At 49.1% G+C, this 27,817-nt stretch overlaps 1 protein-coding gene across 4 annotated transcripts in view; it reads left to right on the plus strand.

Annotated features, from left to right (window-relative positions):
• NCOA1 (nuclear receptor coactivator 1) overlaps positions 1-27,817 on the plus strand; it is a 287,343-nt gene that overhangs the window by 253,069 nt on the left and 6,457 nt on the right. For all 4 annotated transcript variants that reach the window (XM_077925384.1, XM_028725219.2, XM_028725222.2 and 1 more), the window contains 8 exons: positions 840-1,025; positions 8,316-8,442; positions 15,099-15,267; positions 16,717-17,031; positions 18,249-18,350; positions 21,804-22,194; positions 24,572-24,746; positions 25,027-25,210. In XM_077925384.1, coding sequence (XP_077781510.1) covers positions 840-1,025; positions 8,316-8,442; positions 15,099-15,267; positions 16,717-17,031; positions 18,249-18,350; positions 21,804-22,194; positions 24,572-24,746; positions 25,027-25,210 — 1,649 coding nt within the window. The remainder of the gene's footprint in view (positions 1-839; positions 1,026-8,315; positions 8,443-15,098; positions 15,268-16,716; positions 17,032-18,248; positions 18,351-21,803; positions 22,195-24,571; positions 24,747-25,026; positions 25,211-27,817) is intronic.

The raw sequence follows: 27,817 nt of genomic DNA on the forward strand, positions 1-27,817 counted from the left end.
TTAAGGCAACCAAGTAGATTCCATTAAAACCAAAAGACTTGTTAAGTTGGCAACAATTTTTTTAAAAAAATCTGAATAAGAATTTTTTGATTTCTGGAAATTTTCAAATTTGAAGTTTCTGTTTTTTTAAAAAAATCCTTTTGTGGTTTTGCTACATTTCCAGGCAATCATGCAAAAAAAAAAAAAAGCTTGTTTGTTTAAATGCTTAGCGTCCCTTTTCTGAAGCTCTCAAACGAAATAAATCGTTATTGGGAAGGTAAACAAGAAGAAATAAGAGTTTGGAAATAAAAAATGTGAAAGTTTGCAGTCAGGATTTTCAGCTTGTGGACTTGTGCTTCAAACCAACTTGAGTGCTTTAGTGGCAGTTGCATGAAAAGAGTAACTGAAAAGAGCCGCGGTCCAAAAAAGAAGAATAAAGTGAGCCAATTTAATTTGGATGAGTAGTTTGGATGAGAAGAGGGGTCAGGAGAGCCCTCTGGTGGACTGTGCGAGAACTCCAGCACATGGTGGAGACTACATTCTCAACGGGTGGGGGGGATATAGTCCCCTGCCCCCCCCCCCAGGATATTCCAAGGGGGCCACAGCACAAGACTAGGGGGCCACAGAGGGGAGAGAGAAGTGACCGTTGTTCACCGTTGATCTGAAATGCATGGCGTTAAGCCTGGCCACTCTTGGAAGTGAGGTTCCTGGAGGGTGAGCAGCCGCACTGTCCCGAATGAGCCCATTGAGGTTTCTGCAACCCAGGTGCCAGCTTGATCCTTCTCTCACATCCCTGTTAATTGCTCATGGGCCTACAGTCACCCCGTGCGGAGCTCTGATTTTTTATTTCTGTGTTCCAGCTGTCAACGGTGGGCAGGGAATGCAGGCCGGCCGGTCCCCCTTCGAATTCTGCGACCCCCTGGAGCCGGTTCAGCTCAGGACGGCGCCTTTCTCCGCAACCAACGGCAGCAGCCCTCACCCTGGTTTGCCTTCCGAGCAAGGCAGGGGGGCGGTACCTGGACCAAGCCCCTTCCAGCCTGACACAGGTAGGGGCATCTGTGGCACCGGAGAGAAGGACCCCTGGCATTTTTCAATAGACAAAATACACAGTGGTACCTTGGTTTACAAACTTAATCCATTCCGGAAGTCCGTTCTTAAACCAAAGCTTTCCCATAGCGGCGGGGGACTCAATTTACAAATGGAACACACTCAACAGGAAGCGGAACATGTTCTGCTTCCAAGGCAAAGTTCACAAACCAAAACACCGACTTCCAAGTTTGCAGCGTTCTTATTCCAAGTTGTTCATAAACTAAGCTGTTCTTAAACCAAGGTACCACTGTATAGTCCTTCTCCCAATGACCCTTTGAGGTAGTCGGCCTGAGAAATGATGAGCCGCCAAAACTCACAACTGTGCAGGGACTTTCACCACGCTGTAGTCTGTCTCCCATTTTGTTGTGAGTTATCATCCTTATCAGTTTATTGCTAAAGTACCCTTATTTTGTTTGTTCAATTTGCATGCTGCCCTTCATCAGGGCAGTTCACAACATGAAAATACAATATAAAAAAGGCAAAATACATAATAAAAACAAAACAAAAACCTTCCCAAAACACACATTTAAAAGGGTAAGGTAAAGGTAAAGATAAAAGGACCCCTGACCATTAGGTCCAGTCGTGACCGACTCTGGGGTTGCGGCGCTCATCTCACTTTATTGGTCGAGGGAGCCGGCATACAGCTTCCAGGTCATGTGGCCAGCAGGACTAAGCCGCTTCTGGCGAACCAGAGCAGCACATGGAAACGCCGTTTACCTTCCTGCCGGAGCGGTACCTATTTATCTACTTGCACTTTGACATGCTTTCGAACTGCTAGGTTGGCAGGAGCAGGGACCGAGCAACGGGAGCTCACCCCGTCATTGCGGGGATTCGAACCACCGACCTTCTGATCGGCAAGTCCTAGGCTCTGTGGTTTAACCCACAGCAGCACCCGCGTCCCTGTTTAAAAGGGTATAGGATGTTAACCAGCTCAAGGCCTGGTTGAAGAGGAATGTTTTCGCCTGGTGCCTAAAGATCTGAAGATCACAGGTCGGTCTACCCACATGGTGTAAAACCATGCAGTTTAAACCTTCAAGAAACCTTAAAACCTCATAGGAATTCGAAACTGAGATGAATTAAACTAACAGACTCAACTCCCTCCGAAGGGCCTGAGCAAATAAACGTGTCTTTAAAAGTCATGCTTAACCTGCTAGGGAAATAAGCAGCCTAGTCAGCCCAGCATTAGTTCTGACATGTTAAGGAAATGCGCCCCCCCCCCCCCCAGCCTGCCAGCTCCGTCTTTCACCCTGAAGCAGAGGAGACAATAGCAGAGCTGTGTTGAAAGTCAGTGCAGGGAAGCAGCTTCGCTGCAGAACCCAGAAAAGTCAGTTCCTATCATTGTCCCAGTTAGCAGGACGGGGGGGGATCAGCGCTGTGGCATTCTAAACGTGTGTGGAAATCTTTAGGAATTATCCCCAGCCTTAGCAGTTCCAGCACATCAAATCCCAAAGCCCCTCATTTTATCAGTGTCGCCACATCTGGGATAGCGGCACTCCCGTTTGGGGAATTGTGCAACAAAGAGCCTCTTCTGATGCGCTCCTGTATTGCTGCTGCCAAAATCCACGGAAAGCAGAACTGAGGTTGAATGCAGAGTTTCTGACCATTTCACCCGCTGCCAAGCCAATCCTGCAGCACAACCATCAGACAGATGAAAAAGGTTTTCGGTATTTCTAAACACTACAAAACCTATGATGCAGTGTGAGCCGGAGGGAATATTCAAGCACTCCATGGCCCTCACACCCAAGCAGCCTATGCAAGCAGCCTGTCCTTTGAGATTCACTTAGCACAGCCCCACCCCTATCTCTGTCTCACCACTGAGAGATCAAAGCAAGATCTGATAGATTAAGCAGGGCAGACTAGAGCAGGTTGTTTTCATCCGATGAAAATGAAATTGCCTGCATTTGGCGTCTAGAGCGTAAATATTCATGTCTGACAAATGGATCAAATTGGTTCTTGATTTACAAAGGAAAGCCTCTTCTAAACTCAGTGTATGTGGCAGAGGCATAGATTCTGTTTAGATATTAACTGAGTTAGAGGTTATCCGAGCATAGCAGGGCTAATGTTAAAAAGAAAGCTGTAGCGTTAATATTTTTTTAAAAGTCGGATGTAAAAGAAATCAAATACAGTGGACGCTCAGGTTGCGAACATGATCCATGCAGGAGGCACGTTCGCAACCCGCAGTGCCGTGTCTGCGCACGCGTGGGTTGCGATTTGGCACCTATGCGCAAAGCGCGATTTAGCGCTTATGCGCATGCGCGAGTGCTGAAACCCGGAAGTAACCCGCTCCGGTACTTCTGGGTTCAGTGCAGTGCACAACCCGAAAACGCGCAACCTGAAGCAGCTGTAACCCGAGGTATGACTGTATTTTTATCTGGCTCGCAAGATGACTGCTCATAAAAATAATCTGGTTGCAGGTTTATTTGCTTGGTGTTTTTTTTTTTTAAAACAAATGGCAAGAATGGTAGATCTGTGCTTCCTCAGAAGACAGAATGTTAGGAAACAGCTATGCTGTCTCAGACAGCACTACCTTCTCCAACTGCGGTCAGTTAGACGATCCAGGATGCTCACAAGCAAGTTTTGGTCTCCTGGAGTTACTGTTTTTAGAACACACACAAACAGTGTTGGGGGGGGGTATACGCCTTGTCTTTCACGAGCAGCGAACAACTCGTTCTCGGAGCTTAGAAAGGAAAGGACGCCATGTGATTGTGCTTGCTAGCATGTTCGGGAAGGATGTTTGGTTTGGCCTCTGGAAAGGCAAGATGCACAGCTGAGATCATCTCCGGGTTTGCTTTCCAGTTGCACTTCCCAGGGGCAGCTGTGCGGGCGACACCCTATGGGTGGAGTGCGCACCTGAGCCACTCTCCCCCCACGTGGCGCATATCCTTGCTCAGCTGTAAATTGGCAGCGCCGCTGCTGTTGCCAGTGCTCCCTTTATTTTCCTGTTGCCAGGCAACCCTTGCGAACACTTCTTCTCTGCTGCATAGCCAGCGCAAGAACAAAACCTGCTCTCTCTGGTCGACTTCGCTCTCTAACCCATGGCTGCGGCGCACACTTTGCGGGTTTCGCATTATCAGCAGTGTTGCCCGTCCACAGGAGGAGAACTTGATGGCCAGGGCTCAGCCAGCTAAGCAGATGTTCAAAACCAGGGCAAAGCTCTAGATCAGGGGTCCCCAAACATTTTCAGGGCTCCATAAAATTACCCCCAATTTCCCCGTACCCTACCCTATTAAAAAGGGGCACGGGAGGCACTGTGGGTTAAACCACAGAGCCTAGGACATGCCGATCAGAAGGTTGGCGGTTCGAATCCCCGCGACGGGGTGAGCTCCCGTTGCTCGGTCCCTGCTCCTGCCAACCTAGCAGTTTGAAAGCACGTCAAAGTGCAAGTAGATAAATAGGTACCGCTCTGGCAGGAAGGTAAACGGCGTTTCCATGCGCTGCTTTGGTTCACCAGAAGCGGCCTAGTCAGGCTGGCCACATGGCCCGGAAGCTGTACGCCGGCTCCCTTGGCCGATAAAGCGAGATGAGCGCCGCAACCCCAGAGTCGGTCACGAATGGACCTAATGGTCAGGGGTCCCTTTACCTTTACCTTACCCTATTAAAAGCATTATTCAGAATAACAGTTTCTGTGACCCACAAAGGAAGATAACAGCACAATAAACTTCAGCGACAATTAATTGCGCATTTCTTCAAAATCCAATTGAAACCACTCAGTTTAATTAAGTCAACAAAACTGATGAACTTGATCTAGCTTTTCAAAGTCTGATAGCCATTTATTTACACCTTCCCCCTTGACCCCATGGAGGCGAGGGAGCTACCACTTACTTTGGGAACTAGTGCGACCCCCGAGCCAATGAAATGAGTAACTCTACAACCTTTAGAAGACATCTGAAGGCAGTTTTGAAATGTTTTAATGTTTTGTTATGTTTTTTATATATGTTGGGAGCCACCCAGAGTGGCTGGGGCAATCCAGACAGATGGGCGGGGTACAATAATAACAATTGTATTTTTATTTTTATGGAATAAAGATTAAAGGTAAAGGGACCCCTGACCATTAGGTCCAGTCGTGGCCGACTCTGGGGTTGCAGCGCTCATCTCGCTTTATTAGCCGAGGGAGCCGGCGTACAGCTTCCGGGTCATGTGGCCAGCATGGCTAAGCTGCTTCTGGCGAACCAGAGCAGTGCATGGAAACGCCGTTTACCTTCCCGCTGGAGCGGTACCTATTTATCTACTTGCACTTTGATGTGCTTTCAAACTGCTCCTAGGTTGGCAGGAGCAGGGACCGAGCAACGGGAGCTCACCCCGTCACGGGGATTCGAACCGCCGACCTTCTGATCGGCAAGTCCTAGGCTCTGTGGTTTAACCCACAGCGCCACCCGCGTCCCTATTTTCGTTGTAGAAATGTTGGAGGGAATGCTAGTGGTTTAGATTTTCTGCTTTGGGCAACCAATGTAGACCTTTCAGTGCCTTTGGCAACCCCCGCCTCTTCTCTCTTATCTCACGCATAATAAACACAGTTTCCCCATCACTTTGGCCTATAATTAAGAAGAGAATTTGCCATCCCGGGTGGAAGTTTTTGAGCATTTGCAAAATTTCTTCTGATTGGCTCATCCCCCCTTGCGGGGATTTGAAGCGATGTCTCTTGTGGAACTCTAAAGGCCCTTGGAAGGATCTCTTAATGCATCGGCTAAAAGACCGGGCCAGTTAATTGGCAGTCCGCAGCAAACCTTTAATGCGGCTTTGTCTCTCCCATCCTGGGCAGGCAGAGCCATCTGGATGAACATGCCTGCACTCATTTAGATTTCACCCTGTGCTGCCTTTTCAACTTCTTACACCAGGCGTGTGACTGAAGAACACAAATTGAATTCAGTTTTAAAATAATAAAGCTTTTACGTTGGCAGCCTCATTAGCCCCAGTTAGTCTTGGAAATATTATTCCTTAAACGTGTGTGTGTGTGTGTGTGTGTGTGTGTGTGTGTGTGTGTGTGTAAACACTTCAGTTTAAAATGAGGCCCTATGAAAAAGAATAAAAGTCTTGCTCACAGATTTCTCATTTTTCACTGTCAACACACCTCCTGATGCACTGATGTCTATCTCAACTTCTCTCTCTCTCTCTCTCTCTCACACACACACACACACACACACACACACACACACACAAACACACACTTTTTCCTGGTTTTGTCATTTCGATAACAATAACAATTTATTATTTATTATTTATATCCCGCCCATCTGCCTGGGTTTCCCCAGCCACTCTGGGCGGCTCCCAGTGTTAAAACATGCCATGTTTAAGTTGCTCAGGTCCAGCATGGTTTCTTTAAACTAAAATTTGAAGCAAGCTTGCATTTTTAAACTACGCACACTTAAGAAAGGCAGTCTGTGGATGTCGTGGCCAATTTTAAACACAAAGCCCTTAAACATTTCTGAAATGACAGAGACACAAGGAACAGACTCACATACACTTAACAGACAATACACATAACAGGCAACATGTAGCATGTAAACATATATATATTTCCATCCTTTAGTTGGTTATTTCACTCCCCAGCGACCTGTTTCCATTCCTTGGAAGGCTTAAGGAAGCATTTTGGCTGGGTCTTCTACTGCAGGAGCATCTAGTTCAAAACCTCTTCGTTTTGCTCTTGCTTTTATTACGTATTTTGTGTGTTTTGTCTTGTATTTTTTTATGCCGTAAACCGCCCTGAGATCTGCAGACAAAGGGCGGCGTACAAATTTAATTAATAAATGATCACCTCTCCTGGTCTGCCCCCCAGAGGACCTTAAGGTCCATGAATAACCATAGTTTAGAGGTCCCGGGCTCTAAGGAAGTCAGACTATCCTCCGCCAGGGCCTTCTCAGTGATGGCTCCGACCTGGTGGAATGCTCTGTCCCATGAGACCAGGGCCCTTCAGGATTTAACCTCCTTCCGCAGGGCCTGTAAGACAGAGCTATTCCGCCTGGCTTTCAATTTGAACTTAGCCTGATCTTTCCTTCCCTCCCCCTTCCCTTTTTATGAAGAATACCCGCTCTGGGATCCCACAGCTAATTCTCCCCTGGTCTCCTCGCTGGCCCAAGTAGGACCAATTCAGCCAACTAGCCCTGGTGACTATCTAATGTTTATTGGATGGATTTCCTCCCTAAATTTATTTTTGAATTCTGAATTTATTGTTATTCATGTTTTATGCTGTATTTTATGCTGTTTTTTCTTTCATCAATTAAATGTTTTAAATTTGTTGTTAGCTGCCCTGAGCCCGGTTTTCTGAACCAGGAAGGGCGGGGTATAAATAAAAATTTGTTATTATTATAGATATGCTAAACTGGCTTCCCCTTCTAATTAGCCTTGGCCACCACCATCCTTGATGTCCTCCCACCCTCTCTTTTAGTCCCACCACATCATCATCATCATCATTATTATTATTATCATCATCATCATCATTATCATTATCATCATCATATTTGTTTGTTTGTTTGTTTGTTTGTTTAATTATTTATTTGATTTCTACACCGCCCTATACCTGAAGGTCTCAGGGCGGTTCACATAGAATATCAAATACATAAAATCAAAACAAAACCAACAAACCAATTTAAAAAACACCAAAAGAGCCAGCATTTTATTAAAAAGGTTATAGGATGTAGATTGAGTCAGGCAAGGGTCTGGTTGAAAAGGAACGTTTTTGCCTGGTGCCTAAAGGGTGTATAGTGAAGGCGCCAGGTGGACTTCCTTGGGGAGAGCATTCCACAGACGGGAAGCCACCACAGAGAAGGCCCCGCTCTCGTGCTGCTACCCTCCTGACCTCTCGTGGAAGAGGCACATGAAGGAGGGCATCAGAAGATGATCTCAGGGTCCGGGTAGGTTCATATGGGAAGAGGCGGTCCTTGAGGTTTATTATTATTAATAATAATTAATTAATTATACCCCACCCATCTAGCTGGGCTTCTCCAGCCACTCTGGGCGGCTTCCAACAAAATATTAAAATACAGTAATCCATCAAGTCTGGTAGTTGTTGTTCTCTTTGCGATCCTGAGCCATTTAAGGCTTTATAGGTCAAAACCAGCACTTTGAATCGGGCCCAGAAACTAATCGGTAGCCAGTGCAGTTGGACCAGGATCGGTGTAATATGCTCAAACCATCTTGCTCCGGTGAGCAACCTGGCCGCTGAATTCTGCACCAGCTGAAGTTTCCGACCAGGACAGGGTGGGATCCTGCCATTTAACTTCTCTTCTCTCCTCCCTCCTTCCTCCCCCCAGGATTGCCTGAGCTGGAACTGGGAGTCACAGATCATCAGTTCGGTCAGCCAACAATCGGGGAGCAGATCTCGTGGGCAGACAACCCCATGACCTCCATTAATCGGGGACCTATGAGCAAACCGGACGAGTAAGTATAGGGGCTTCCCTGCTGCCATCCTCCTGTTGCTTGTTGGAGATTCCAGGCAGGGTTTATGGGCATGTGTCAATATGCAGCTAGCCATCCTGGGACCAGCTTTGGAGGCAAATGTCCATGTGCAATATTCGTAGGAGTTTTTCATTTCGTTTCATCTGTTAATCGCTTCTCGCGAGGCATCTTGAAACCATTTCCAGTATAATGGCACACATAAAACAGTATCATATATAAAAGCAGCTAGAAACAATTGCATATTATAAACATGATTTTATATATATATAAAAGCTATAAATATAAAAACAGATTCAGATCCGGGCCAGAAACTGGGAGAAAGATTTGTGCTCCTTCCACAGTCTTGCTGCTGCAGTGCTAACTGGAGCTCAGCCCTGGTCTGGCTGAAGGCTTCCTCTCACTTCCCCCTGGGGAAAAGCACTTTTTAGCACTCAGTTGGAGCAAACGGCATTTCAGGTTTTCTCCAGATAGATGTTTGCTCCGATTTAGCCCTAGGAAAGGACGCAGGGCAACAGGGAAACCGCTCAAATTCTTGCTTTTCTAGGCATAGGGCAAGCGGAAATGTGGGCAAAACCTTAGTGCCGCTGCGTCCAGACCTGGCCTGGTGGCCTGTCTCTCCCCACACAAACTAGGATATATAATCTCTATCTGGTCATCTTGACTTCCCATTTATAAGTTTGCCTGGGGGAGATACCGTATTTTTCGTTCTATAGGACGCACATTTTCCCCTCCAAAAATTAAGGGGAAATGTGTGTGCGTCCTATAGAGCGAATGCAGGCTGCGCCGCTAAGCCCAAAGGCAGAACAGGAAGACGGAGCACTGCGGAGTGCTCCGTCTCGCTGCTCTAGCTTGGGGACGGCTGCGCGCAAACCTCTCCAGGGCAGCGGGGTGCCTTCACCCCGCTGTCCTGCAGAAGCTAGCAAGGCTGTTCCCAAGCCAGAAAAGCGAGACGGAGGGCTCCGTCTCGCTGCTCTAGCTTGGGGACGGCTGAGCGCAAACCTCTCCAGGGCAGCGGGGTGCCTTCACCCCGCTGTCCTGCAGAGGCTAGCAAGGCTGTTCCCAAGCCAGAACAGCGAGACGGAGGGCTCCGTCTCGCTGCTCTAGCTTGGGGACGGCTGCGCGCAAACCTCTGCAGGGCAGCGGGGTGCCTTCACCCCGCTGTCCTGCAGAGGCTAGCAAGGCTGTTCCCAAGCCAGAACAGCGAGACGGAGGGCTCCGTCTCGCTGCTCTAGCTTGGGGACGGCTGCGCACAAACCTCTGCAGGACAGCGGGGTGCCTTCACCCCGCTGTCCTGCAGAGGCTAGCAAGGCTGTTCCCAAGCCAGAACAGCGAGACGGAGTGCTCCGTCTCGCTGCTCTAGCTTGGGGACGGCTGAGCGCAAACCTCTCCAGGGCAGCGGGGCGCCTTCACCCCGCTGTCCTGCAGAGGCTAGCAAGGCTGTTCCCAAGCCAGAACAGCGAGACGGAGGGCTCCGTCTCGCTGCTCTAGCTTGGGGACGGCTGCGCGCAAACCTCTGCAGGGCAGCGGGGTGCCTTCACCCCGCTGTCCTGCAGAGGCTAGCAAGGCTGTTCCCAAGCCAGAACAGCGAGACGGAGGGCTCCGTCTCGCTGCTCTAGCTTGGGGACGGCTGCGCGCAGACCTCTGCAGGGCAGCGGGGTGAAGGCACCCCGCTGTCCTGCAGAGGCTAGCAAGGCTGTTCCCAAGCCAGAACAGCGAGACGGAGGGCTCCGTCTCGCTGCTCTAGCTTGGGGACGGCTGCGCACAAACCTCTGCAGGGCAGCGGGGCGCTGCGCTCCAAAGGCTTCAGAGATCTTTGAGGCTGGCGGTGGGGGAAAGCAGCGCTTCCCCCCACCGCCAGCCCCACAAGCTCTGGTGAATGTACCTTGAACGCACCTTGTTTTAGAGGGGAAGAACAAGAAAAAAAATTTTTTCCCTGTTCTCCCCCTCCTATGGTCTGGTGCGTCCTATGGTCCGGTGCGTCCAATGGAGCGAAAAATACGGTAAACCACCAGCCCAAGCATGGACAAAACAGCTAAGCCACAGCATTTCTTAGCCCCAAAGCTATTGCTTCTTCTGTAAGTTAATATTCTGCTTGAATTGAGAGACAGCACACAACTTCCTTCTCAGTTTGCAGCTACTGCCCATGCCAACACACCCCTCTGCCACGGTCCTTGTCCTTGGATATGGAAACAACCATTTTTCTCACTGCAGTGGGAAAGGGGGATTGGAGCGGGGAGCAAACTACATGCTGTCTTGGGAAGGCAGGGTTTTCAGGACAGAAATCTCCTCCTCCCTCTCCTGTCCCCTTAACAAGGAACATAAAACTGTTTTGGAGCAGAGAAGAGCTCGGGGGCAACCAGGAGGGAGCCCCAGTCCATTAGCGCTCTTGAGCGGGAAAGGATCCAGTTTCAGGTTCCTGGCCCGGCGCCCCGGTTTTGCTCTTGGCGAGCCGCCTTGAAGCTGAGATGGAGCTCAATGCACAGAGTTCATTACAATCCCCGTTGTTCTTAGCCAAGCTTTCCCCAGAGGGCTGTGATTGGGGCTTGCTGCAAGATCTATGCCGAGCAGGGCTGGGGGGGCGGAGGCAGGGGGGCGACGACAACAACTGCTCCCTTCCTTCTTCTCTGAAGATCACCTGCAAGGAGCCCCCACAGCAGGGCATTCTGAGGACCAGCTGCAGCAGCCGTAGGAAGTCTTTTGTGGGGTTTCCCCTCTATATTTGCCCCCTAGACTTTGGCTTAGGGGAGGGAGCAAGCTGGTTATTCTGCGTTATGAGGGATTGTTAACCGAGGCGAGGAAATGTGAGGGGGGGGGGGGAATGAAACTGTTTTCTCCATAGTTGACTTCCCTTTCTTTTGTAAAGTGCAGTGTTTAATTTCCTTACTGTTTGGTGGTCTCTTTTACTTCAGTAGCTTCCACTGCCTTGGTGGGGGACTCCTCTAGGACAGGGTTCTTTAGGATGTGTCCTTAAATAACTGTCCTTCACCCTGATCCCATAGGATTAAAGGTAACGGGACCCCATTAGGTCCAGTCATAACCAACTCTGGGGTTGTGGCGCTCATCTCGCTTTACTGGCCGAGGGAGCCAGCGTACAGCTTCCGGGTCATGTGGCCAGCATGACTAAGCCGCTTCTGGCGAACCAGAGCAGCGCACGGAAATGCCGTTTACCTTCCCGCCGGAGTGGTACCTATTTATCTACTTGCACTTTGAGGTGCTTTCGAACTGCTAGGTTGGCAGAAGCAGGGACCGAGCAATGGGAAGCTCACCCCGTCGCGGGGATTTGAACCGCCGACCTTCTGATCGGCAAGTCCTAGGCTCTCTAGTTTAACCCACAGCTCCACCCGCATCCCATAGGATAGAGTGGGTCATAAAATATCAACGCATAAACCTGTCTGAATAGCCCAGTTACCAGCATGAGTCTGACCAAGCTGCGGGAGGCAGTGGAAGACAGGAGTGCCTGGCGTGCTCTGGTCCAGGGGGTCACGAAGAGTCGGTCACGACTAAACAACAACAATTTTCAAAAGCTGTTACTAAGCCTATGGCGGCAAAACTTGCCAGTTGCTTCGTGCAAAAGCGCCTATAAGAACTTGAAATGTGCTCTCCCACCCTTTTTCCCCCCCGGGGAAAGCTGAAAAGAGCTCAGGTGCCATGTTCTGCACTCCCACAACACACTGGCATTTCCACAGCGCTGCCCCTGAGGCCGTGCGTGTGGCTCTCTGTGCTTCTAGCTCAGCTTTTCTTGCACATCTCACCAGACGTCCTCTCTGGGAAACTGGAAAAAAACATAGGATCCTGAAGCACCAGAGGACTTTCGCCTGAAAATTTAGGTTCTGATTCACACAAACAAGCCTCAATGCACACACGGCAGAAGCTGGTTTATGGAGCCTTCTGGCCAAGTAACCATTGTGCAAATCTGTCAGTTTTCTCTACACCTCCACAACACATGCTGGAGCCATGTGCCAAGCTGCTCTTTGGAAGAGCTTGCCTCCCAAGCAGCCGTCACGCCGTTGTGTGTACAAATTCAGACTGAAGAGAACAGTCTAGGTCTCCTTTTCTTGTGTTCCAGACCATCCACCAGCTTGCATCCATCCACATGAATAACAACCTGGCCTTGCTCCTACTTCGGATGCTGGGAAATGCAAGAGGTTTTTTTTCCCCTCACCCTTAGCATTTCTTTTTCTTTGTTTTTTTTAGATTTATATACAGCTCTTCATCATAAGATCTCAGGGCAATTCACGGAATAAAATGCAGGATAAAAACAAGTAAATAAGGAAAGCAAAACAGCAGAACGATTATCCCCCCTTCCCACAGACACATTTTAAAAGGCTGTAGAATATGAATCAGCCAAAGGCCTGGCGGAAGAGGAACATTTTCGGCTGGCACCTACAAATACATAATGAAGGCGCCAGGCAAACTTCCCTGGGGAGAGCATTTCCCAAAGGGGGGGCCACCACAGAAAAGGCCCGTTCTCGCGTTTCCACCCTCCGGACTTCACCCTTTCCGTTCAACCTGGTTATACATTTCCTGTTCCTTATTTTGAGCTGGTTTCCATCAAACTTCTTATTCAAGTGTATTTTAAAAAAATCCAAAGTGTGAATACAGAAAACATGCACCTCATGCAGGGACAACGCTGTTAAAAGGCCAGAACCGTCTCTGGTTCCACATTGAGTGTAAGCTCAGCCACGAGCCCAGGTTCAATGGTTGTTGTCTTTTTCTATCTGAACCAATCACTGAGCTTGGTTTTTGTGCCCCACCCTTTGCAGCCCCTGAATCTCCTTGGTGGGAGATCCCTGTGCCGTTTGCTGCACACTTTGCAGACAGGCAGTCCTATAGAACAGGATCAGTGCATCTTGGTGCAGAATTTTAGCTATGGAACTGTAGCGGGGGAGAAGGCAGAAGCGATGCCTTTTTATGGACCAGTTTTAAGTTTCTGCTGCTCTGTCTCTGTCTTCCCTATTCTTTCTTCTCATGCCATCAGCCATGTGCATTGGCAACCCTGGGGTTAGGCTGGATATCCCCCCTCCCCACCCTGTGATTTACATGTGGTGCTCATCTGGAGCAAACTGTGCAGACTTGCTGACTCCTCAGGAACTTTTGGCATGGCGGGTGCGCCCTCTGGCTTCCTGACTCTTTCCAGTGAGCGTGATGTCCTTGCTGCTGGTGACGTCGGGCCCAGCCACCCCTTTGACTTCAGTTAGCCCCATCATCAGGATTATTACACGCCCACACAACTCTGAGATTGGAAATAGCTTTGCAGATCGCAGGGAGGGAGTGGGGGCACGAGCGAGAGAGTGAGGGGTAGGGTTCTGTTTCTTGCTAGCTCTTTTCTCCCAAGCCTGCCCCAGTTCTGGTTTCTAAGGACATGTTCTGCTTAGAAGCTGTTGTTCTTATCGTGACACCGGGAACCAGCTGGGCACTTCATGGAGGATGTAAACTGCAAGGGGGGCAATGACCAGGGGCTGGCAACATGGACTCAGGAAGCAGTCAGTACAGTGCAGTACAGCAGTTCTCAACCTGTGGGTCCCCAGATGTTGTTGGACTACAACTCCCATCATCCCTAGCTAGCAAGGCCAGAGCTCGGGGATGATGGGAGTTGTAGTCCAACAACATCTGGGGACCCACAGGTTGAGAACCGCTGGTGTAGTGGTTAGAGTACTAGACCAGGCTCTGGGGGACCAGAGTTCAAGTCTGTCCAAGTATTGGGTTCCAATTACCTGTCCAAACCATTTTAGTGTGCAGAGTAAGGCAACATTAAGGGGCTGAATCTTGGTTAGAGAGCAGACTTATCCCTGTTGCAATCGCGCACGCAAGCACACACAGAGAGATGCTTGTAGGTACAGTGGTGCCCCGCAAGACGAATGCCTCGCAAGACGAAAAACCCGCTAGACGAAAGGGTTTGCCGTTTTTGAGTTGCTTCGCAAGACAAATTTCCCTATGGGCTTGCTTCGCAAGACGAAAACGTCTTGTGAGTCTTGCGATTTTTTTTCGCTCCCCCCCCCCTTTTTCTAATCCGCTAATAGCCTTTTAGCCGCTAAGCCTTTAATAGCCGCTAAGCCGCTAATGGGGTTGCTTCGCAAGATGAAAAAACCGCTAGACGAAGAGACTCACGGAACGGATTATTTTCGTCTTGTGAGGCACCACTGTAATAGCAAAGTCGTTCATTGTAGGAAACATAACATGGATAGAAAAGTTCCCAGTTCTAGTCTAGCTAACTAGCCTATACTGGAACAAGGTCGTCCTCGTTGGCTCCTCTCAGAGGACAGAACAGCTAAGGTGACTAAGGATGGGGCAGATTCATGGAGGAGGAGATGCCCCTCTGCTTAAGTGATGCTGGGGGCGAGCCCACTGTCTTCATGCCTCGCTTGTGAGCTGCCAGAGACATTTGGCTGGCTTCTAACGGATACACAACTGCAGAGCCAGGCAGGTGAATCCTCCAGCCCAACCTTAGTTTGTATTGCGTTCATCGGAATACTACACAGACATTGGTGGATAGGGTTCATTGATCTTTGTGGAGGTGGGAGGGGGTGAAAGCTGCCCCCAGATTTTTGGAAACCGCAAACTAACTTTATACACAAGAGCGCATATGAATAACCCAGTGCCTTTCGGTTCCTTCACCTTCCTCGTTTGCATCCCTACAGCCACTGCATCACTTCTCAGCTCGATGAGCTCCTGTGCCCTCCCACCACCCCGGAGGGACGAAACGACGAGAAGGCTCTTCTCGAGCAGCTGGTGTCCTTCCTGAGCGGCAAAGACGAGACCGAGCTGGCAGAGCTGGACCGAGCGCTTGGCATCGACAAACTGGTCCAGGTAGCAAGCAGTCTCTTTGGTGTCAGAGCCCTGAGGCCTGCTCCTGTTTGCTCCTTGAGAAGGTGGTCCTGCACCCGGAGTTCCCGCCCAGGGGGTGGGGGTGGAGCGCTTGCTTGAAAAGTAGCAAAGAACAGGAGTAGCCCATGAGCCCCCAACCCTGTAAAAGCTGGAGTCAAAAGCCTCTCCTAATGCACCATAGCCTCTCCGTTACAGAGGCATTCCTAAAGGTATCCACTCTTCCCTTCTTTGTCCCAATGATTTAGGGCATATCCACACTTAACTTTTGCCCCACTCTTTCCAAGCAGAGGTCCACGCTAAAAAGCTCTGTGCGTTGTTGTTGTTGTTGTTGTTGTTGTTGTTGTTGTTGTTGTTGTGTGTTTTCTTTGCCCTGAGCTTTCCTAGTGCACACTTGCTCTTTAGCGCTCAATCGGAGCAAATGACAATTTGGGTTTTCTGCAGATGGCTATTTGCTCCGATTGAGCTTTAAAGAGCAAGTTTGCATTGGGAAAGCTCTGGAACAAAAAAGAAAAGGGGGGGGGGGAGAGGAGATACTTTGGCACAGAGCTTTAAAGTGAAGGACATCTAAGTATGTATAAGCCCTTAAACTCTGAGATGCTGATTCCACAAGTAAGATTCTACAAGGATGGAAACTCTACAGGTGTTATTTGATGCTTTCATCTAGTGCATCAGCTTCTGGTTGGTTTTATTACAACCTACCCATTCAGCATCACAGTTTGAGGCTGTGCCCACCAATAAGGGCTAGGGACTTAGTCCTGATGCAAAACTGCCTTAAAATAGGAGGAGTGGAAAACAAGGAATGTTGAGGACTTCCAGGCGCAGCGGCAGATCTCTCCCTCTCCCCATCAGAACACACCTTTCAGGGTTTCAGAGCTTTTACTAGATGCAGAACGCATTCCCAAGAAAGTGTGGCATGCCAAGAGCCGAAGTAGGAGGGGAGGGTGAGAGGGGAAGGTCTCGCCTCAACAATAAAAGGAGCATGTGTGAAAAGGGCACTAAACGGTGTCCCCACACACACAACCACCACCCCTGCAGTTTATCTTTCCATATTCGGATGCTCCAGCCATTTTTCTCCCTTTGTGGTTCAGATGCCACAAGTCAGCCAAAATCAAAACCTCTCCTGTCAGTGGATTATTTCTTCTAGTCGTAAGCCACTTTTTACACTACTTTAAAAAAAAAATTACACCTAGGTGTTTTGCGCATGCACCTAAAAGTGTTCTGGGTGAACAGTTTTGCGAACACTTCTGCCCTGCAGAGTTGAGAGGGGCTGCCGCTCCCTGGCCAAAGTTTCCACTTTGCCGGTGACTCACCTGGGTTTGCAGCCGAGCAACAGAGAAGCAGCCCTTAAAGTCGCAGAACGTGCTGCATATGTTTGGAACCATGTCGGGACTCACGGTGGCCTCACGCTTTTGTTTCATTCTCTGTGAGCAGGGAGGCGGCCTGGAAGCGCTGACGGAGAGGTTCCAGCCCCAGCAAGCCACGCCACCGCCACCGCCTCTCATGATGGACCAGAAGCCGGGCATGTACCCACAAGCTTACCCCTCCGCTTCCCCCACCACCAACCCTTTCCCCGGCATGGTCCGGCAGAAGCAGTCCTTTGGGTCGATGCCGGTCCAGGTGCCGCCGCCCCGTGGGGCCTACCCCACCAACATGGGGATGCAGCCGCGGCAGGTGCTCAGCAGGCCTCCGACAGCCCCCAACCAGCTGCGACTGCAGCTGCAGCAGCGGCTCCAGGGGCAGCAGCAGGTGAGCTCCCACCCAGTGTGGCCGGTCCCTTTGCTTGCCAGAGCCCCGTGGCCTTCGGGGCAGGCTAGAGCCACGCCCTGCTTGGCTGGTAGGCCTCCGTGTCACCGAAGGGCACCGATGATCGCAGCACGGTTGCATCTCATACGGGGGTTCGGTTCCAAGGGTTCCGGGCGCCACATGGAACCACACTCCTTGGAACCTCCCTGTGGCTAGAAGGGAAAGGGGAGAGATCATGCCCCAGTGAGAATCTCCATCTCCATCGTTCTGCCCGGACACTGAGGTCCTGCTCTGAGGGCCTTCTGACACTTCCCTCCCTGCGAGAAGCGAGGTTACAGGGAACCAGACAGAGGGCCTTCTCGGTAGTGGCACCCGTCCTGTGCAACGCCCTCCCATCAGATGTCAAGGCAATAAACAACTATCTGACTTTTAGAAGTCATCCGAAGGCAGCCCTGTTTAGGGAAGTTTTTAATGTTTGATCGCTTTTCATTATTATTATTATTATTATTATTATTATTATTATTATTATTATTCTGTTGGGAGCCAACCAGAGTGTCTGGGGAAACCCAGCCAGATGGGTGGCGTATAGATAATAAATTATTATTATTTCCTCCAGAAACCTAGGGGTGCTTGCATGAGGTCCCGCCAGAGCATCCCGCAACCAGCATCCTCACGCGCATGCCTTCCCCCTGCCCCAAGCAAGCCAGGAAGTTTAAAAGCTCTTTCCCCACCAGGAAACCCCCAAGCGGACACAGCACAGAAAGAGATTTCAAGTTCTCCACATTGCTTGCCTTTATTGTTTGTTGTTGTTGTTGTTGTGAAACTTGCACAATTTCAGCCAGCCTGCCTTCAGTTGCGTATGGTTGAAACCGTGCTATTTAAATGCGCGCACGGTTCAATTGTGCTGTATTTTAAGGACCTCTGGGCCATTTTGGGGAAGTAGCTGGAGGGACCACTGAAACGCGCTCTGTCCAGCTGCCAAAGGATGCCTGGAAGATTTGGTCCAAGCACGGTTGCACCTCTCCCTTCCTTATCTTGCACAGCTGCTTTCGTCACTGGGCTTTCTGTTAACATGCAAGCAACCCTCACGGTGCCCATTCCTGGGTCCAGAACACCAGAGCAATAGATGTGGAGGGAGCAAATGTTGTTTGCCAAAGGGCAGCTGTGCCCAAACGGCAGCCTGTCACGCCCTGAGGTCTCCCTTCTTGCCTTCTCTGTAGTTGATACACCAAAATCGGCAGGCTATCCTGAACCAGTTTGCGGTGAACTCTGCAGGCGGCATCGGCATGAGGACAGGAATGCAGCAACAGATGGCGCCACAGGTAAGCGATGCCTTTGTGGTCGTTGGGGCCAGCACAGCTGAGGTCCCGTATTTGTAGAGCTTGGCACCAACCAGTGGTGGGGTTGGAACTACACACACACACACTGTTTAATCTGGAATAGGGTGGGCTTTGCTTTCTGCCTTCTTTGTTTATTCTAGTAATTTATTTCATCATCATCAATCTTTATTACGGCCCAGAGACCCAACAAATTGTTTCAAAGCCATGCACAATTTATTTATTTCATAAAAATTAAAACATTTGAAAAGTTAAAATAAGATTAAAAGCAGATTATGACTCACATCATCCTTCTAGACATCTGGGTAAGCTTGCCTGAACAGAAATGTTTTTATCCGGCACCAAAAGGAATACAATGAAGGCAACTGCCTGATATCAAGAGGCAGGGAGTTCCAAAGTATAGGTTCTGCCACTCTCGAAGATTGAGTTCTTACAAATGGGGAACAGGTGTTATGTGGCACTTGCAATAGGACCAGTTCGACTATTCAGAGCGAGCAAGTGGGCACAATTAGGGTAAGGTGATCTCATAGGTAAACTGGCCCCAAGTTGTTAAGGGCTTTATATACTGATAGTAGTACCTGGAACTTTGTCCCAGTAGCCAAATCAGCAACCAGGTTTCTCTAAGGTTTTGTGACTTCTGCATAAGAACGACCACCAATGGCTTATGCTCAGTGATCGCTTCTTCACCCAGCGACCACCCCTCTGGAATCAGTACAGTGGTGCCTCGCAAGACGAAATTAATCCGTTCCGCGAGTCTCTTCGTCTTGCGGTTTTTTCGTCTTGCGAAGCACGGCTATTAGCAGCTATTAACGGCTATTAACGGCTTAGCGGCTATTAACGGCTTAGCGGCTTTAAGAAAAAGGAAACAAACTCACAAGAACTCGCAAGACGTTTCGTCTTGCAAAGCAAGCCCATAGGGAAATTCGTCTTGCGGAACGACTCAAAAAACGGAAAACTCTTTCATCTTGCGAGTTTTTCGTCTTGCGAGGCATTCGTCTTGCGGGGCACCACTGTACACTTGATGGAGGGATACTCCAATAGATAATTTTAAAAACGGCTTGGCTTCCAATTGGTTCAGAGTGGTCAACTCTGGATATATCGACTAAGTGTAGCACCAGCAGTGAAAACAGCACATGTTTTCAGACATCAGACCGGAAGCATCAGTGAATTCCGTAAATACCTGCTCCCATGTTTGGAGTTCTGGTTGTTCCCGAGAGAGGAATATTCTGCAGGTGCTAGGAAAGGTGATAAGAACTTAGGAACAGCAAAGGAAACAAGGACATTTCCCCCACCTTCAGTTTCCAGCAACAAGCATTCAGAAGCACTGCTGCCCCCCATGAATTTCTCCAGTCCTCTTTTAAACCACCCCAAGGGCTCTTGCGACATTCTTAGCCAGTTCTTGCTTGCAAAATGTGGAGAGTCTCATCCAGCTGGGCAAGAGGAAACGGAAAGGAGTTGGGTTGAGTTTCCAAGCGGCCTGTTGGGGGAAGGGATAAGCTTGTGGGCTATAAGGCATGGGATTGTAAAGGAACGAGTATACATAGTCCTAGAGACAAGCAGCAGCTGTTCTTCGAGGCGAGCAAGCCGCTGGTGGGAGCAGGAGAGGCAGCTGGTATATCTCCACACTTTTTCCCCCCCAAGCTAGCAGCTGCACCAAGCACAACAACAACAGAGAGCAGGAATATTTGCTCACGGCTGCTCCACACCACAACTGAACAAGGAAGAGACCTTAAGGTTGCAACGGTGTTGCTCCAAACTGACTTCTGCATCTTTTAAGAACATCTGGGCCCTCTGGGGCTGCCTGCTGTGCCTCTGCCCTGGCAGATCCTGTCGTGTGATGGGCAAGCGGCAGGAAGGGAGGGTGTCCTTGTGCTCAGGTCCCGCTTGTGGGTTTTTCCCATCATGGGCCTATGTGAGAACAGGGTGCTGTTATGGGTGGCCCAGTGGCCTGGCCCAGAAGGCTCTTCTTAAGTCCTAACTCAGCTTGGGAAGGTTTGTGGAGGACACTTTCTCACGTCACAGGGCAGAACTGCGTGATCTTTCCACTCTTTGGTTGCGTTTTTCCCCCCAACTGTCTGCACTTCCAGGCTCCTTTGCGCTATATCTATCTATCATCTGTCTGTCTGTCTGTCTGTCTGTCTGTCTATCTATGTTTGTTTATTTGCATTTCAAATTTTTACAGTCACATATTCAACATACAGGGACGCGGGTGGTGCTGTGGGTTAAACCACAGAGCCTAGGACTTGCCAATCAGAAGGTTGGCGGTTCGAATCCCCGCGACGGGGTGAGCTCCTGTTGCTCGGTCCCAGCTCCTGCCAACCTAGGAGTTTGAAAGCACGTCAAAGTGCAAGTAGATAAATAGGTACTGCTCTGGAGCGAAGGTAAACGGCGTTTCCGTGTGCTGCTCTGGTTCGCCAGAAGCAACTTAGTCATGCTGGATACATGACCCGGAAGCTATACGCCAGCTCCCTCGGCCAATAAAGCGAGATGAGTGCCGCAACCCCAGAGTCGGCCACGACTGGACCTAATGGTCAGGGGTCCCTTTACCTTTACCTGTCTGTCTGTCTGTCTGTCTATCTATCTATCATTTATCTATCATCTATCTATGTTTGTTTATTTGCTTTTCAAATCAAAGTTTTACAGTCACATATCCAACATACAATGTAAAAACAAGATTCCGAAGAACCTCTTGGACTTCCCTCCTCCCCTTTGTGGGTCCTGTTGTTAGTCATGTCCTCCTGCATCTTTTATAATAATCCAAATCTTTTACATCTCCATTATGTCCAAAATTCACCATTAAACTACAGGTGTTATTCTAGTCCTGCTAACAGTTTTAACTGTTTACAATGGTTTTTAAGATAAATTATAAAATTTCCCCCGTTCCTTATTAAAGTTTTGGTCTGCCTGATTTCTGATTCTTCCAGTCATTTTTGCCATTTCAACATAGTCCATCAACTTGATCTGCCATTCTTCTCTGGTAGGGATTTTATATTCTTTCCGTAACTTCTCCCATGCTGTAAGTTGCATGTTATACCCGAAATCTCTCGCCCCAGTGTATTATTACTGATTTAACCTGTTCATCTTCTGCATACCATTCTAGTATTAGTTTGTACAGTGGTACCTCTGGATGTGAACGGGATCCGTTCCGGAGCCCCGTTCGCATCCAGAAGCTAATGCAACCCGCGTCTGCACGTGCGCCGGTCGCGATTCTGCGCATGCGCGTGACATAATTTTGAGTGTCTGCGCATGCGCGAGCGGCGAAACCCGGAAGTAACACACTGTACATTGGAGGGGGGGTAATTTTGTTTTGTACTCTAACAACTCTTTTTTTTGAAATCTGGAGGTTTCATTTAAAAAACCCCTCTGTTTGCTCGCCTCTCTCCGTGCCACCTTCCTCGCCCCCTAACCTCTTTGTCTCTTCCTCCTTGTCCTCCTCAGCCGCCCCTGAACGCTCAGATGCTGGCCCAGCGCCAGAGGGAACTCTACAGCCAGCAGCACCGCCAGAGGCAGCTGATGCAGCAACGAGCCATGCTGATGAGGCAGCAGCAGAGCTTCGCAGGCAACCTTCCCCCCTCGGCCGGGGTCCCGCTGGGGGCCGGGCGCCTCCCCCAGGCCCCCCCGCAGCAGTTCCCCTTCCCCCCCAACTACGGTACGAGCCCAGGAAACCCCCCGACCTCCACCAGCCCTTTCTCGCAGCTGGCGTCCAACCCCGAGGCGGCGCTGGCCGGTCGCAACAGCATGGTGAACCGGGGGATGATGGCAGGAGGGCAGTTCGGCCCTGGCATGAACCCTCAGATGCAGCAGAACATCTTCCAGTATTCGGGATCAGGTGCGTCCCGGGCTGGGCTTGCTTAAGGGGGGTGGGATTCTGCTCCATCGTACTCAGAGAAAAAGAGAGGGGGGGTGAGGCAAGGGCTTTGCCAAAGCTAAAGGTAGTCTGGCTACTTTTTCCTCTCCAACTTCTGGGCAGAAAATGAGGGTTTGCATCTCTCCTTATGGACTGTTCCGCTTCCGGCTGCAGGCAGAGAATTCAGAAGGCTGGAAAGGTTTAAGAGGGCCTTGTGTGCTCCTCCCTGCTTTGTCTAGTCAAATATGATACGATACTCTTTATTGTCATTGCCCCACACAGAACAACGAAATTGAAAAATCTACATAAGACATTCAAAACCCAACAAGCCTGCTATCCCAGCTATCCCATCATGGTTAGCCCCCTAAAACTCTGATACCCCATAATTAAATACTATATACTCCCATAGAGACTCCTTACACCGCGTTTAAAACCAAAATTTCGTTTGGGTAGAAACTGTTTCTCAGGCGGCTAGTCCTAGTCTTTATAACCGTAGATCTTCTTCCACACTTTTGCAAGGTTTTCTGTGCTTCAAAAATCCCGCAACGCCTGTTTGGTGTGAAATGAGAGTAAGGCGAAAAGGAATGAGCCGGCAGCCCTTTATTTCTTTGTAGTCTTTGTAGTGCACTCTTCATGGAGTGTCTTCAATCCCAGAGCAGAAAACGAAGTAATAAAAAGAAACAGGGGGGAGACAATGCAGAAATATTACAAAAATTGCATGAACGGGGCCGATAAACAACCAAGCAATTCTAACAGAAGGTGAACAAGCAGAATCACAACAACTTAAATTTGTATTTCCAGTTTAATGAAATTATGAGCCTCAGGGTCACCAGGGCTGCTAGGTAGTGTGTGAAAATGGATTTGCCTTTCAACTAGTCACATCTACCCCAGACATTTGAGGCACCAAAGAATTGTGGGAAGTGTAGTTTCTTGAGGAAGCTAGGAATTGTAGCTCTGTGAGGGGTAAACTACAGTTCCCATGATTCTTTGGGGGAAGTCATGTGATTCTAAGGCGTGGTGTGGATGTGGCAGAAACAAGCATTCTCTTCAGGTGCCTTTTACTTCCTGCTTTCTAGGCTCCTCTGCCTTCAAGATAAGCCCTGACACAAACTCATCCATGACATCTACTGATGGCCAAGGCCTGTCAGGCCGCCTGCCAACTACAGGTGAAACTCAAAAAATTAGAATATCATGGAAAAGTTTATTTCAGTAATTCTATTTGCAGTCCTTGTTTTGCTGATTTCATTTAATATTCTAATTTTCTGAGATTGTTAATTTGGAGTTTTCATCAGCTGCACGCAATGATCATCACAATTATAAGAAATAAAGGCTTGGCATATCTTGCTTTGCATGTCATGAGTCTATCTCAGATATTAGTTTCACCTTTTAAGTTGAATTACTGAAATAAATGAACTTTTCCACGATACTCTAATTTTTCGAGTTTCACCTGTAAGCCAGGAAATTGGGGGTCGCTGGAACTACCCTGCGTCTGAATCCCAACTCAGATTTTGCAGGATTCCCAGTCTTTCTCCCTGGAGATAAAGTCTTGCAACTGCAAGGCAGCTTAGATGGCATCTTATTTGCTTACTTACAGCCTTTATAGCTTGCTTTTCATTCAGTGTTTCCAATCCAAGAGCAGGGAACAAAGTAAAAATAAACAGGGGATGGGGTGCGGAAATAGTATACAAAAATTACCAAGAGTCATATAAACAGGACCCATAAGCAACCCAGCAATTCTGTCATAAGGTAAATGAGCAAAATGGCAAGAACATAAATTAATATTTCCAGCTGAATGGAATGCAGGCCTCGAGGTCAGCAGGCGCCAGGCAGGGACGTGGAGGTGGATTTCCCGGCCTCTTGCATCTCTCCCTTCCTTAACAGCTGGCACAGCAGGATATTGGGAGGAAGGTCTGTTGTAGGGATCTCTAAACAGATGGCGTTCTGGGTCCTCCGGGGTTCATGTAGGTTCATCCTGAGGATTCATAGAATCATAGAGTTGGAATAGACCACAAGGGCCATCGAGTCCAACCCCCTGCCAAGCAGGAAACACCATCAGAGCACTCCTGACATATGGCTGTCAAGCCTCTGCTTAAAGACCTCCAAAGAAGGAGACTCCACCACACTCCTTGGCAGCAAATTCCACTGTCGAACAGCTCTTACTGTCAGGAAGTTCTTCCTAATGTTTAGGTGGAATCTTCTTTCTTGTAGTTTGGATCCATTGCTCCGTGTCCGCTTCTCTGGAGCAGCAGAAAACAACCTTTCTCCCTCCTCTATATGACATCCTTTTATATATTTGAACATGGCTATCATATCACCCCTTAATCTCCTCTTCTCGTTTGTCGTTCTCTTCTTTCCCCAGGAATGAACCAGCAAGGGGAGGCGGCATTTGCCCCGTCGCTCAGCCCCAGCAGCCCCTTGATGTCGCCGCAGATCCCTCCTTCTCAGAGCCCCATGCTCCAGTCGGCTCCGCCAACGCCTGGGTATCAGTCGCCCGATATGAAGACCTGGCAGCAAGGACCCATGGGGAGTAACAAGTAAGCCAGGCCCGAGGGTGCAGAGCGTACGCCTCCATAGGCTTAACTCCCACGTTTTAAAAGTTCCGGGACGCAGGGAAGCTTTTGGGGGGCAAGGGGCACACACAAAATTGGCACCCCTGAAAACCTGGCGAGTTGCTCTGTCCCTTGTGCATAACAACCTCTCCTCCCTCTCTCTCTCTCTCTTTCTCTCTCTCTCTCTCTCTCTCTCTCTCTCTCTCTCCTCTCTCTCTCTCTCTCTCTTTCTCTCTCTCTCTCTCTCTCCTTCTTCGGTCTGCAGTGTCTTTGGCCAAGCTGGGCAGACCCAGCCTCCGCCAGCCCAGCAGGGAATGTACAACAACATGAGCATCACTGTCTCCATGGCCGGCGGGAACGCCAACGTCCAGAATATGAACCCAATGGCTGGGCAGATGCCCATGAGCCAGCTGCAGGTGCAAGGCATGAACCAGCTGTGCTCTGAGCAGGTCAGTGCAAGCAGCTGACTCATCATACGGAGAGGGAGAGGGAGGGAGGGCAGGCCAAGGCCTGTGGGGGGGCGGTTTATTGGACTGTTTTTATTTTTATTTTGCGGTTTTATACTTTGATTTTACTCTGTGAACCACCCTGAAACCTCTGGGTATAAGGCGGTATACAGTGGTACCTCAGATTACATATGCTTCAGGTTACTGACTCCAGAAATAGTACCTCAGGTTAAGAACTTTGCTTCAGGATGAGAACAGAAATCGTGCTCCAGCAGCAGCGGGAGACCCCATTAGCTAAAGTGGTGCTTCAGGTTAAGAACAGTTTCAGGTTAAGAACAGACCTCTGGAACGAATTAAGTACTTAACCCGAGGTACCACTGTATAGAGTAGAGGATCCCTGACAGTTAAGTCCATTCGTGAACAACTCTGAGGTTGCGGTGCTCATCTTGCTTTACTGGCCGAGGGAGCCAACGTTTGTCCACAGGCAGTTTTTCTGGGTCATGTGGCCAGCATGACTGAGCCGCTTCTGGCGAACCAGAGCAGCATTGCACGGAAACGCCGTTTACCTCCCCGCCGGAGTAGTACCTATTTATCTACTTGCACTTTGACATGCTTTCAAACTGCTAGGTTGGCAGGAGCAGGGACCGAGCAACAGGAGCTCACCCCGTCGCGGGGATTCGAACCGCCAACCTTCTGATCAGCAAGTCCTAGGCTCAGTGGTTTAGACCACAGTATCACCCGCTGTCCCTTAGGGCAGTATATACATTCAATTAAATAATAGTAATTCATAATGGTGGTGGCAAGATCAGCGAGACAAAAAGCCCCTGAAAACAGCAACCGTAACCAGACAGTGGCTTGGTGGTAGAACCTGGATCCCTGTCTGTGGGGTGGAGGTCAAGAAAACAACGGGCGAGGAAGGGGTGCTAAGCACTTCTGCCATTGGCCACTTCTCCTTCCCACCAGCAGAGGGCAGCAGCAGGAGGAAGTGCTGGACAGTCCTCTCTGCCCAATTGCTTCCCGTCTCCAAATGAGAGCCTTGAGGGGCTGTCACACAGAAGATGGAACAAGCTTGTTCTCTGCTGCTGCAGAAGGGAGGACCCAGACTCTCCTTCCTTGGAGGTTTCTAAACAGGACGGAATGTCATCTGCCAGGGATTCTTTAGCTGTGATTCCTGCACGCAGAGGGTTGGACTAGGTGATCGTTGGGGGACCCCTTCCAACTTTGCATTTCTGCAATCCTATTACCGTATTTTTTGCTCTATAAGACTCACTTTTCCCATCCTAAAAAGTAAGGGGAAATGTGTGTGCGTCTTATGGAGCGAATGCAGGCTGTGCAGCTATCCCAGAAGCCAGAACAGTGAGAGGGATTGCGGCTTTCACTGCACAGCGATCCCTCTTGCTGTTCTGGCTTCTGAGATTCAGAATATTTTTTTTCTTGTTTTCCTCCTCCAAAAACTAGGTGCGTCTTATGGTCTGGTGCATCTTATAGAGCGAAAAATACGGTATTTAATATTATTATTAAATGATAATATTGCTAATTCAGTTTAGCGGTCGCTTGCTACGTAAAGAGTCTCTAAGCAACTTTTAAGAGCGTAAAATGGGGCACTGAGTCGGTTTAAAAAGTCTGCTCTTTCCTGCCCACTCTGCTGTTTTTAAGTGTCCCACCGGCCCCAGGACTGCTGCCCAGGTATTCCATTGAGCTCCAAGGCTTGTTGAAATTCACTGGAAATTCTTTTGCCTTCTAACTTAAGCTACTTTGATACGCAGCTGGTAGAGGGGAAACCATATTTTACACAATGGGAATCACACATGAAGTTTCAAAGCAGATGTTATTTTTATCGAGATGCTCACGCACGTGACGAGGGTCTCTCTTCCCCATTCAGCGCATGAACAGAGATTAGCAGTAACATGACTAGCAAGAGGGTGCTTGAAAGGCTTGTCTGAAAAACACTATAGAAATTGACATCTCTGAGCGATACTACACTTTCTGCGGGAACCAAGAGCCTGAAAACTCTTGGTTAGTACAAAGAACAGGGCCTCTCAGCAGTGACAGCTTCTGAGACCCTAGAAGCTGATTGCTGCTGGCTTACTCTGCTAAAGCAGGCAGAGAAGGAAGATTGAGTGGGTGCCCCCCCCTTCAAGTTCTTTCCCTTTTCCCTGCCCTGGAAGAAATTCTCCTCCTCCTCCTTAGTTTCTCTGTTTGCAGTGACAGTCCCCATCTCCTCACCCTGCGTGGAATTAACACCATATGCACATAGGCAAGAACTTGATGGCACTTATAGAAATGAGCTGGTTTTAAAGGAGACAGAAAGAAAGAACAGAAAAATGAAAAAGGAAGGAAGGAAGGAAGGAAGGAAGGAAGGAAGGAAGGAAGGAAGGAAGATCTGACCACACAGCTCTCTTTTGGGTAAAACACAGTGGGATATACACAGAAATTAAATCAACGTCCGCACCTATGGAAAGTCCATTGCAATTATGCTTGTAACTTACAGCGGAAGAGCAGTGGCTATGTAGCACAGGGAGCCCTCTGTCCATCTGTCCGGAAGCCCCCAAAGATGGTTTTTAAAGGGGATTAGACAAATCCGTCTGTGTTCAGGGGCAATCAGGAAGG

Source organism: Podarcis muralis, chromosome 3, assembly GCF_964188315.1.
Source record: "Podarcis muralis chromosome 3, rPodMur119.hap1.1, whole genome shotgun sequence".
Lineage (NCBI taxonomy): Eukaryota > Metazoa > Chordata > Lepidosauria > Squamata > Lacertidae > Podarcis > Podarcis muralis.